Source organism: Delphinapterus leucas, unplaced genomic scaffold, assembly GCF_059928025.1.
Source record: "Delphinapterus leucas isolate spDelLeu-1000000601 "Yukka" unplaced genomic scaffold, BTC_Dleu_Yukka2 spDelLeu_asBTCV2_sq31, whole genome shotgun sequence".
Classification (NCBI taxonomy): Eukaryota; Metazoa; Chordata; class Mammalia; order Artiodactyla; family Monodontidae; genus Delphinapterus; species Delphinapterus leucas.
This window is the reverse complement of record NW_028322240.1, coordinates 14,491,578-14,504,401: the sequence shown is the minus strand read 5'-3', so window position 1 is coordinate 14,504,401 and position 12,824 is coordinate 14,491,578. Positions and strand designations below refer to the sequence as shown.

Below are 12,824 nucleotides of genomic sequence, written 5' to 3'. Positions count from 1 at the left end.
TAGACCTGCCCATCCAGTGACTTCAGTACACTACCAAATTTGCTTGTAAATCCCTAAAAAGATTTGTTCTCTTCCTTATCCTCTAATATTTTTTTAAAAAAAGAAAAAAATATATATATATATATTCCCCCTTGAGACCTGGGATCCAGGAATCCCTAGCAGGCCCAGAGTTAAGGTTCAGAAATTTTGTGAGTGCCCTGAAACTGTACAATAAATGTGATCAGATTCTCAGAGACCTGCGATCCCAAACATTAAAATCTACTTTTTAAAACTATTTACCACTCGCCTATCAAGAGGCCACTGTCATTCTAGGTTACCTCTTCTGCATTTTGCACTCTTTCATATAAACAAAGTATTTCCAAGTCCCAGACCAGCCTATTCTAGTAAAATTCAAGAATCTGGGTATTTCCTAAGAGCTTGCTTAAAAGAGCCTGACCTAGGAAAGTTAACCAACTGCATGGCTTTTCTAAGAGACAAAACCAAATGATTTTAGAACTGTTTTACAGAGGGAGATTATACAGATTGACCCCAAACAACCCACTCCTCAACTTTTAAGGCAGGGATGAGGGGAAGGGGGTCAGAGGACAGCACTCTGGGTCCTCACCCCTGCTTCAGCTTAGAGGAGTCTGTTGTCATCAGACTTCTATATTAGACATTGGAAAAAGGATTCCATCAGAAAAACAAAAACAATCCAAAGTTATTGATTGAAATCAACCCCTCATTTTGTAAATTAAAAAACAAAACAAAACAGCAACCCAAACAAGACAAGCTACTTGGCTAGGTCCATGCAGTTGACGGTCTTGTCGTGACCACTGAGCTTCAGCTGCATCGCTACTGCCTCCCAGAAGCTGGTGGGGCGGCCAGTTGAGCAAGAGGCAAGTCAGGTGTGATCTCCTGTCCTGCAGCTCCTCTAAGGTGCTGGCACCTTTCCCACAAGGACACACCTGGTCTCACCTTATCAACGTAATTGGCGATCTCCATGAGCTTGTGTTTGGTGGCGTCCTGGTCTCGTCGATTCTTCTGAAACTAAATGGGGCAAGCAGAACTAGGTGAGACCCCAGAACCCTTCCCAGGACCCCTCGTGTGCCCCATTACTGGTCTTTGAATTCCTTTTCATTTTCTTCCGTCTTCTATGATGACTATCTCCCTGACACATAGTGTCAGCTTGGGAGGGCAGAACCTGGGTCACATCCATCTTGGTACCTCCAACTACTAGCTCAGTTCCAGGCACACGGTAGGCATGTTAACAGTTGTGCAGTGAACTGAACTGTCTTCCTCCAGCCTGTGAAGTCAACCTTGTTCTCCTGTCCTCCTAATTACAAGGCCTCCTGCAAACTTCCATTGGGGCTTAGAAGAGGGACCAATCCAATCCTTGCCTCCGTCATCACCCCAGCATGGAGCCACCATCACAGGGATCTCACAAGGCCTCCGTGCACGTGATCAGTCAACATGGTCAAATTGTTGCTGAACAACTGCAGTGTGCAAGGCACTGCACTTGGTGCTGGGTAGGATACAAAGTGTGTGGTCCTGGTCCTAGCCTTGAAGGAGCTTCAGTTAAAACACAGAGCGGACCAGAAATAACAACAATGGCAGATGCTATATTTAAGGAGTATGAAATAGAAACGGGCTGAGAAAACCTGCACAGAAATAACTGCAACAGGAGGCTGTGTGAATGACACAAAATGAGTGCTGGCAATGAGGATCATAAAACCTTGGGAAATAGGCTTCATCTAGGCATGCTACTCAGATCAACTAGCAATGCCTTCCACAGTGAGAAGAATTCTAAGGCTGCAAGGGGCTCGGCAGCAAAAAATGCTGTGCTCCATCAGAAATATCCGCCGTGGGCAGCAGGAGGGGCACATTTCTGTAGGTAGCCTCACTTAATCACGCCTGCTTCAAAAGCGTAGATCACGGGCTTCCCTGGTGGCGCAGTGGTTGAGAGTCCGCCTGCCGATGCAGGGGACACGGGGTCGTGCCCCGGTCCGGGAGGATCCCACGTGCCGCGGAGCAGCTGGGCCTGTGAGCCATGGCCGCTGAGCCTGCGCGTCCGGAGCCTGTGCTCCGCAACGGAAGAGGCCACAACAGTGAGAGGCCCGCGTACCGCAAAAAAAAAAAAAAAAAAAAAAAAAGGGTAGATCACTTTCAGCTGCAATGATGAAGGAAAGCTTCACAGCATAAAGATAAAACTTGCTACAACTGAAACCTAAATTTGAAAATGATGGGTATGTCCTATATGCTGCCATTGTTACACAGAACCTGGGTACCTATCTGATTTACCTTGTGTACACACGATATATGTTACTTCAGTCCAAACCTTCACGTCCTTCCTCCACTGCATCCCACAAGAATACACAAGAAAGAAATGAAAAGAACAGCCAAATAAAACACCCTGGGATATTTGCCCAGATGGGGGTGTGTCTCAGCCACGATAGGGGGAGAAACGCACCGTTTCCTATTCTCCCACTGCTTCTGGACCTTCCTGGGCCTCCTGGGAACCATGACTCATCAGAACTGCAATCGTCTCACTTTCACCATTGCTTTCTACGGAGTTAAATTCAATGTAAGATCCTGGGACTTAGACCTTTCCAAGGTGTTAATCCTGAAGTTTCTCTTTACTCAGTCATCCCATTTCTAAACTCGTCTCACGGGCACAGAAAGTGCTGCAGCATTTAGGGAGTATTTATTAGAACATCAGAGTCAGACTTCATTGTCTTTCAGATATATTAATCCTATCTTCAAACAGCTGCCCAATAATACCACCATAGTTTTAAGGAATGTACCATGCTATCCTGAAGAGCCTCAGGCAAGAGTCAGCAAACTTTCTGCAAATGGCCAGACTGTAAATATTTTAGGCTTTGCAGCCATAAAGTCTCTACCACAACTACTCAACTCTGCCATTGTAGCTCAAAAGCAGCCATGGACAACACATGCAGCGGTAGGCATGGATACGTTCCAGTAAAACTTTATTTATAAAAACCCAGAGTGGGCTGGATTTGACCATGGGCTATAGTTTACAGACCTCTGATGTAAAGAAAAGAGTATCTCCCACTTACACTTTCTGGGCTGACACGGGCCTTAAAACACGGTGCATCACCTGGTCTTTCCCAACTGCCCCACATTCTGTCTGTATCTTGAAAAGTCCTTGGCATACCTGTTCTCACAGCTGCCCTGTCTCCTCCTCCAAATCCCATCTTGCTCTTCCCCCACCTGGATCTCCCATTTCACCTAAGGAATGAATAAACTGAGAACCACCCCCAGGTGCTCCCACCTAGGCCCAGGGAGCTGCATGGTCATTTTTACTGCTGAAAACCCTCTCTCCAGGCAGCAACCCCATCCATGTCTCTGCTCCCTGTGCTAAGTCCAGAGCCCAGAGGCAAAGCCTGGCCTGTCTCAACACCAGGTTATAAATCACAGATAAGGCGCCCTCCTCTTCCCTGTCTGCCGTCCTCTCAGATTAATTAATTGTCAGGAATACATTTCTGCCCGCGGAGGATGAGAGGCCACTTGGAGAGGGAGTGGGGGAGGAGGTGGTGAGGGGGGCAGGGATTTGTGAGCCTGTGAGCCCAGCCTGGCCTATTACTTCCCCACCCACCCCTGCCCAGGACCTGAGTAGTGCGCACATTCCCTATCCACCATCCACTGAGCTGCATGAATCACGGCCTGTGGGCAGCACCTATGGGGCGCTGCTGGAGACCCTCCCTCTAGAACAGGAAGATGGCTCTACGCACAGCACAGTTCTGGAGGCACCTTGGGCGCACACTTTTCCTTTTGGGGGTTTGCTGTGACCCTGGAGGTCAGGAGACTGAAGATGTCCAATCCTCACCCCACCCCCGCTTCTCCAGCTTTCAGACTCACACCCAGTGGGTTTTAAATCCCCACACCAGGAGTCCTCTGGTGAGAGTGCAAGGCCGAGGGGGAACATCACCCCACCTTTCCATTAGAGCAGCTGTGTTTCTATATGCTTAACTATCGGGGTCACAGGAGCTTTCATCTGAACAAAGGATTCTGCAGCACACACACAAAAAAGGTTCGAGACCACTGTATTAGAGGATCTCAAGATGTCCCGGAGCCGGGGAAGCTCAGCTCTCTTCCAGCAACCCTCCCACTATGGCAGTTCTGTTAGGCAGGGGCCAGCGCCATTAGCATCCCCCATGACTGCGCAGCTGCGGCTTTTACATCACTTAGGATTTTGCTCCCCACACCACTCCCCCATCCTACACACAAACCAGTCTTTGGAAAGGAAAACAAAAGAAAAAAAAAAAAAAAAGAAAGAAAGGCTGCTGGAAAAACCAATACCGACACCAATTAAAAAGCAAAACTCCTCTCAAAGCAGAACAAGATGTTTCCTCGGGGCTTCCCTGGTGGCGCAGTGGTTAAGAATCCGCCTGCCAAGGCAGGGCACATGGGTTCGAGCCCTGGTCCGGGAAGATCCCACATGCCACGGAGCAACTAAGCCCGTGTGCCACAATGACTGAGCCTGTGCTCTAGAGCCCACTAACCACAACTACTGAGCCTGCATGCCACAACTACTGAAGCCTGCACTCTAGGGCCCACAAGCCACAACTACTGAGCCCGTGCACCACAACTACTGAAGCCTGCACTCTAGAGCCCACGGGCCACAACTACTGAGCCCACGCCACAACTACTGAAGCCTGCACTCTAGAGCCCGTGCTCTGCAACAAGAGAAGCCACTGCAGTGAGAAGCCCACGCACCACAATGAAGAGTAGCCACCACTCGCGGCAACTAGAAAGCCCGCGCGCAGCAACGAAGACCCAACGCAGCCAAAAATAAATAAATAAATAAAATTGAAATATATATATATATTTTTTTTTTTTTTAAAAAGATGTTTCCTCGGCCTGGGAAAGCCCTTCACCTCCGCGTCTCTGCGCAGTTAACGACTCCGTGTCCTTGCAGACACTCAAGGGCCACCTCCTCCTGCCACTAACACTGGAAGGCAGCTCTTCCAGCGCGAACTCTAGTATCCTTCCCCCTTCCCTGCACTGCCTCCAGGATCTGTGCTGTGGGATTGCTCCTCAGGGGGAGCTGCTAACTAACCCATTTGGACGGTATGTGACAGATGGGAACTGTGATGAGTTCTGTCAGAAAGGGAGCCCCAGGCGAGGTGCAGTGTTAGAACGTGGGGAGTGCTCAGCTCATCTGACCTTCCATGCCCAGAAGATATGTCAGTTCTGTGGTTGAGCCACTACATAAAGTGAGAATGGGGTAAAATGCGGCTAATTTAGGCAAATATGGGCCGTAGGGCCTGAATCCATTCTTTAGGAGTCAGCTTCAACACTACTGCCTTGGGAAGCTTTTCCCAATTCATTATCTGTGCTCTAATCCTCTACAATGAACCACCCTACAGCAGTCATCACACTTGGAACTAGAGAGTTTTTGTGCTGCTACTGTAAACCCTGTGGTTTAAGGGCAGGTCTATCTCTATTCTCCCAAAGAATAAGCACCAAAACCTAAGGGTCTTCAGACCCAGTCTAAGAAATGTTAACCCAAATAACATTCTCTATCCTGATGTTCTGATTAATGCACTGAGCTGGAAGAGACTTCTCCTTGTTTTCTTCCCAACTATGTTTAAAATAGCAAAAAGAGCCCTTGGTCAGATTTAAGGTCAAAATCACATGACAAACCGGAAAAAGAGGAATGCTTTAGTATTTCCCCAAAGCAGTTTGAAGGCTGGAATGGAAGCTATCAAGAGAGCAATTTTTCTGCTAAAACCCATTGCCTCCCCCTTACCTCTTCATAATCAGCCACAAGGTAAAGCTCCACATACTTCATGGAGTGTAAATCTTCCCTTTTCATCTAAGAAAGAGACATAAGCAGATCAGAGCTATAGAAATGGTGGACTTGACCTCATTTCAAAAAACTGCTCAGAAATGGTGCAGTTAATAAGCAGCGGCCCTCCTTACTAAATTTGTACCTGGGATCTAGACAACCCCAGCTATGGTCACTTCATCCTCACCCTCACTACACCTTCCGCCCGCCATCTTGGTTATCGCAGGAGGCTGCTCTGGGACAGTGGGTCCAGTCCTTTAGTCTCCAGAAATAACGAGCTGGCTGCCTAGTGCAGACAGAACAGAGGCTGACATACCGTGAGGGAACATGCTGACAGTCAAGTTCCCAAAAGACATTTAAACCACATACCTCTAATTTCGGTATAAATAAATACAAGCATTTTGTGCACATGGTTAAGTGGCTATTCCAAAAAGGGAGGCGTATATTTTTTTCTCACATTTTAAAGTTTCTGAAATCAGCACCTTATTTTAAAGGTAGTAATGTTTTCCCCCAAAGCTGTTATTCTGTCGAAAACAAGGGTTTCTCACACTCAACAATGACTTAGACTAAGAGGAAAAAGCTATTTCCTCCTTCTTAGCCATCTCCCTTTGATTTAGAAATACTCCTGGATCCAAGGTAAGGGTCCTCAGAAGGGACAAGCCTATCCCCAGGCTAACTCCTGTGCTAAGAAAAACTCACCCTGCGAGGTCGCTTCTTGGTCTGGTTTGTAAACTGAAGGACCCAGTCCCTGGCGGTGGGCTTGGAGTGCTCGAACCCACAGTTCCTGGGGGGAAGCTTGAGATGTTCGGATCTGTAAATAAGGTGGTGGCCCTCGCTGTCAGGGAGGGGCTCGATGATGTAGCTGAGGTTACTGCTCACCATAATCAGTCCTCTGTTGACGGGAGAAATAGAATCTCTGGTCAAAGATTATGGTCCTGGAAAAGTCCCTTGCTCAGGCCTCAGGTTCCCCCTATAAAAAATTTCACAGCTGGTTTTGATCATTGCTTCTTAATCTTATTATGGGGTCGTGCACTCCTTGGTGAGAATCTGACGCAAACTCAGACTTCCTCTCCAGAGAAATGCACATGTACGTGAGATGTGGTGCACGGTTTCAGGGTACAAAAGCATATCACAGAGAAGCTTGAAGGTTCTAAAAGGGCTGGACCAGGGACAGCTCATACTCATAAAGGATGGCAGGACTAGGATTCCAAAAAGCCTCCCAAACCCAAACATAGCATACAACAGATCACAGGTCAAAACTTGATAGACGGAGGAAAAGACAGTCTGGTGACTGGACGAAGAATGCTGGCCTGAGGGTGAGGAGACCCAAGTTCTAAGCTTAGCTCCAACGTTAAATTGCCAAATGCTCTTCAACAAACCTCTTCCATCACTCCAAGCCTCAGTTTCCCCAAGTGTAAAATGCAAATGATAATTTTCTAACTTCACAGGACTCTCGGGATAATTAAATGGAAAGACAAGTGTCCTTGCTCTTGGAAACCAAAGCTAGAGACATCACTGATGGCATGCCTACCAGCCCCAATTTCCCTGTGTCAGCAAGGCAGCTCTGCGGTGAGGTGACACCCACAACCAAGCATGTGTGACTTCTCTTTTCTCTGGGTTACAGATACTAGCCTTGAACTCACAATAAATATGTGTGTTCATTCATTATATTTTTTCATTCACTGAACCCTTACTCTGTATTAGGTGTAATCTGGACATAATCCCTGCCCTTGTGTAATTCACATTCCATTGGAGGACAGACATTCATTCCACAAATACTTCCTGAGCTGCTGCTATGTGCCAGGCATCATGCTAGTTGCTGAGGACGGACTAGTGAACAGGACAGACAAGATGCCTGCCCTCACGGAGCTTAGAGTCTGAACATGGGAATAAATCACTACAGTATGTTAACAGAAAAGGCAAAAAGCTTTCATCGCCCTTAACACTGATGTTGGATGCTGCTGCCTGGGGTGCTGCATCAATGAGGCTTCTGGGCGCTTTATCTGGACTCGGTGAGAAAGAGTGCACAGCTTATCACCAATCACTATCACCAATAATCAATGGAAGGGACAGCAGAGGCCCCCGTAGCAGGTATTTGCCATCCTTGACACCGTGAGATAAAAACTAGAGCAAGGGAATGTTATCAGGGCCCTGGGGAAGGAAAGTCCCAGCAATGTACCCCAGGGACCCCACAGCATTACGTGTGCTCCAAAACCTCAGGCTCTGTCCATCCAGAAATTTCAAAAGGTAAAGCGTAGCCAAGTCAGTCTTTGCCACTCCAAACTGGCAGGACCTCTCTTCGGCTGTCTCGGCTTCCATCCCTGCCCCTAACACCTCCAGATCCCCGCCCAGGTTTTGCCCTTTGGGAAGAGCCTGTGATGCTCTCAGGAGAGACAGCGCCAGGCCCTGATCAGCAGCAGTCCTTCCTGGAATCCATCCCTGGTTGACCTCATTCCGGTGCCAGGGAGCCTGACGACTTCCCGGCTACCTCATCCAGGCTGACGCAGCAATCCCAGACCAGCGCCCCGGCGGGACGCCCAATGGGCTGCCTGTGCAGCTGGGGGTGAGAGTGGAACAAACAGCAAGGGTCACATCCGCTCCTGAGTCCAGACGGGAAAGGGCAGAGGGCAGAGCTGCTGTGGGCATCCTGTTCTCAAGCTATCTTCTCATCTTGGCTGACCAAGGCCCCTCCCCGTCACCTCAGTTTCCCCCAATGGCTACAAACACTACAAACCAGCCGATGGCTTTGTGTGCACTGGGTTGTGGCTGTGGAGATAACACCCAGTGCGTGGAAAATTTCCAGTGTAGCTGACCAGGCATCACTTGAATAAGCCTCTAGGCCGAATAGGACAGAGACAACACAGAAGTTTGGTGCACAGTGAACAACAATCATGGTGGTTATAAACTACTGAGTCTTTACTATGGACCAGGCACTGTGCTGAGTATTTTATTATTCACACCAACTTCTATGATCCTTACAAATATTATCCTCATTTTACAAACGAGAAAACTAAGGCTCAGCGAGGTTAATCAACTGACCAAAGTCACACAGGCAGTAAAAACCTAAGTAGTCTGGTTCTAGGTCCCAAGACCTTAACCATGACCTCACACTGCCTCTGTCACCAGAGCCCTGTACAGTAGCTATAAGTGACAAGAATCAGCAACTCTCCTCTGAGGCGTGATCGGCCATTACCCAACTGGCCTGTCTGAAGTAAGACACCAGCTGGGAGAGGCAGTCAGTCCACTTCTCATTTTTAGACACCATTTTTTGAGAGTTAACTATATGCCAGGCACTGTGCTTATAATTGTCATTCTTATTTCATTCTTACATCAATCCTGTAAAGCACCATTATGGGTCCCATTTGATAGATAAGGAAACTGAGCTCCAGAGAGATTAAATAACAAGCTCTCATGGGTATTCTGGGGCCAAAGATTTAAGGTTCGGCAGACTCTGGACCCCATGCCCTTAACCTCTATGCTATTTGCCTCTATCAGTGAGTTCCAAACCTAGGGGTCAGAGATCTTAGGATCAAATCTCCCAGATCTATCCATTAGAATATTCTACACGGTGTATTAAAAATGGAGATGTCCAGGCCCCACCTAGGAGATGCAGATTCTGTAGGCCTGAGCAAGTGAACAAGTCCCATAGGAATCCCCTGCACAGCCACACTCAGGAACCTTGACCTGGAGCCCAGTCTCTGGCAGGGCCCTGTCTTTTCACAGAGCTCTAAGCAATTCTGTTTCAGGGAGTGGGCAGATTATAACTGGAGAAACACAAGCTCAGAAGGACATTGAAGGTCCTTCCAGCAATAGGACTCTGCGGCCGCTCCCCTCCCCTGCCCCTGCTGCGGCTGCTGGTAACGCGCCTGTGTCACAGTTGCCACCTTCCCGACTGCCAGGGGATGGAGAACAGGCTGGCGCAAGCCCTAGCATGTCACAGCATGTCCAGCTTTGAAAGTGGGGGGATTTGTGAGAATCTACTTCCCAGGGCCCTTCACTGTCACCAATCCCAAGCCCTGCTAGCTGCCCTCCCCTGAACACTCACCAGTCATTTCTCCTTCTAAGTGTCTCAGTTGATCTAATTTGCTAAATGTAAGCTCTGGCAGAGCTTAGCGGGGGGTGGGGGTGGGGTGCGCGGGAGGGGGACCCATGAGGTTGGGTGGCCAGGACCTCACACGCTATTCATTGTTGAGAGCGACCTCACACGCTATTCATTGTTGAGAGCTTGATACAAATGAAATTGTACAGAGGAACCCTGGCAGGGCAGGCCAGGCAGGCAGCAGGTTTAACCCCTGAATGACTACAAGACTCGCTCAAATGCATCCTTCCAGGAACTAGGCAAGAACTGCTTCTTAGGAATTTGTCCATTCAGAGCTGAACCCAAGGGGACACACCCTACATGCCTACATCCAGAGCTGCCCTAAGAGGTAATCACTCTGTCACACTTCTTTCCTTCCCCCAAAATCTGCATGCAAGTGAGAAGGAGTTACAGGGAGCTTCAAAGGCAGCACAAAGGTGACGTGGTCACACGGGTGATGTGGTCCCTCTGGGATGGGGTGGCAAGCCACAAGTGGAAAGCATGGGCTCAGGAGTGGGACACACCTGGATTCAAATTCTGGCTCTGCTGTCTGCTAGCTTTGGGCTAAGTTACTCAACAAAGCTTCCCCTCTCACAGGGCTGCTATGACAGTTGGCTGAAGTAAGAGGCAATGTTTACTAATAATTAGGGTAATATTTAAAAAGGATAGCTAATAGTCATTGAGCATGTATGATACACAAGGCAGGGTACAAGGCATCTTATTCAGTAGCCATTCAGCACATATGTATTGAGCACCTACTGTGTGCCAGGAACAGTTCTAGGCACCGGGGATGCAGCATGATAGGAAAACAAAAGAAAGTCCCTGATCTCAAGGAAGTTGCACTCATCACCTCATGTAAATCCACCAATGATGTCACTATTGTTGCTCCCATTTTACAGGTGAGAAAACTGATGCTAGGGAACTGAAGCAACCTGTCAGGTTTTATACCAGGAACTGCCTGGCTCCAGAATCTACACCTGACAAAACTTGATGCTGCCCTGTGAGCGCTTACTCTATGCTTGACACAGAGGTAGCATTTCTTATCTGTTCTGCAGAAGGAAGGCCAGGTATTCAAATGGGAAAGGGCCACGCCTCTCCTTGGCAAAAGGGCAGATAGGCATGGACTGGCTCCTTCTGTCCCAGGCGCCCCACCTCCTGGAAACTGCCCACTCTCTCTGCAGCACAGAAATTTCTACACTGAAGAGTCCTTTCCATGGTCTTGTCTACCCTGCTTTCTCAGATAAGAGGAACCGAAGCCCAGAGAAGTAGGAACTTGCCCAAGGTCACCTAGTGAGCTACTGTTAGAGCTGGGGGCAGATCCCAGGTCTCCTGACATCCAGGCTCCTTACTCATGGGCGGAGCCATGACACCACCCTCAGCCTCCCACCCAGGACTCAGCAGCCCCCTGCACCGTGGGCATCATCTAGAGAGCTGAGCTGGCCAAGGCAAAGACAAGGAGGAAATGAAATGAAACAGGGGGAGGAAAGCTCAGAGATCACACAGCCGGGAGGTATGGAGCTAGATCTGAAACTCAGGTCGCTTGACTCTAAATTGTGAGCTCCTTCTAAGCCATCACATAACGTTCACACACATCCTCCTGTGCTCACTCTTAATTTCATATCCTCTCTCTCCCTCTCTCTCGCACAAAGTCTGAGTCCAGGGACCTGGGGTAAGGTATAACCACAGTGAGTATGGGCCCCAGGGTTTTGAGGACAGATCTGCTATAAGAGTGATGCATCAGGGCTTCCCTGGTGGCGCAGTGGTTGAGAGTCCGCCTGCTGATGCAGGGGACACGGCTTCGTGCCCCGGTCCGGGAAGATCCCACGTGCCGCGGAGCGGCTGGGCCCGTGAGTCATGGCCACTGAGCCTGTGCGTCCGGAGCCTGTGCTCTGCAACGGGAGAGGCCACAACAGTGAGAGGCCCGCGTACCACAAAAAAAAAAAAAAAAAAAAAAGAGTGATGCATCAAATAGATGACTACAGGTGATCTACTGTATGTCTTTGAAAGACTTTCTATGTAATTGAACTTGCCAGACATTAGTACTTAAGATACTATACAGCCATTAAAACAATGAGCTAGATCTATGTGTGCCTACGACATAATGTTAAATTGGAAAAAGAAAAAAACAAATTACAGAATGATATGTATAACCCTATAACCAATCTCCCTTGGATTAAAAAATCATATATACACATAATTATGTATTTCAATTATGTATCCCCAACAGATTACAGATGGGGAATGAGACTGATTGAAAGGGCAGGGCAGGATAAAGAATTTTCACTTCTTTTAGTTTTATGCTCCAGTATTATTTGGATGTTTAGCACACTCATTAGTTACGTAATGATAATCTTCAAGCACTTTCTTTACAAACAAAGTGACCAATCAGGTTTAAAAAATGTTTTTACTGCAATCAATACCTCTCCTGCTGATAGACAGTGAGTTGGACACACATGTGCGCACGCGCACACACACACGTACACGCACGCCCAGTGTCTGCCGAATCCCACAGGTTCAGTCAAGGACACCTCAACCCAGTAATGTCTAGATTTCTTCACAAATAATCGTTGCTCCTAAAATTTATACTTTATGTTAATTTGCAAAGCATTTGTGCACACAAGATATCGTATAGGACATTTAGATGAGTCCTTCATAGGAGACAGGCTTGGGGAGTATGGACACTAAACACCCCTAGGAAATGGTGTGCCACATCATTTCATTGGTGTAGTTTATAAATATCCAGAGCTGCCACTCTATTCTCGAAGGGGTCAGGGGCCTAAACAAGATTACAGAGCATTATATTACATATCCATGTTCCTTTTTGGAAGGAATATTTCTAAAAGGATACACAAGAAACTGGTAACAATGGCTGCCACTGGGAAGGGGGAATTCGGGAAACAGGAAGCGTACTCTTTCATTGTACGCTCTTGTATTATTTGACTGTATTTTTACTATGAT

General features: G+C 47.9%; 1 protein-coding gene across 1 annotated transcript in view; it reads right to left on the bottom strand.

Moving 5' to 3' along the window:
- Nucleotides 1–12,824, bottom strand: part of LOC149743987 (disintegrin and metalloproteinase domain-containing protein 19) — an 88,350-nt gene that overhangs the window by 33,542 nt on the left and 41,984 nt on the right. The window contains exons 6-8 of the mRNA XM_089905921.1: nucleotides 6,488–6,680; nucleotides 5,750–5,815; nucleotides 955–1,026 (exon numbers count right to left, since the gene is read on the bottom strand). Coding sequence (XP_089762047.1) covers nucleotides 955–1,026; nucleotides 5,750–5,815; nucleotides 6,488–6,680 — 331 coding nt within the window. The remainder of the gene's footprint in view (nucleotides 1–954; nucleotides 1,027–5,749; nucleotides 5,816–6,487; nucleotides 6,681–12,824) is intronic.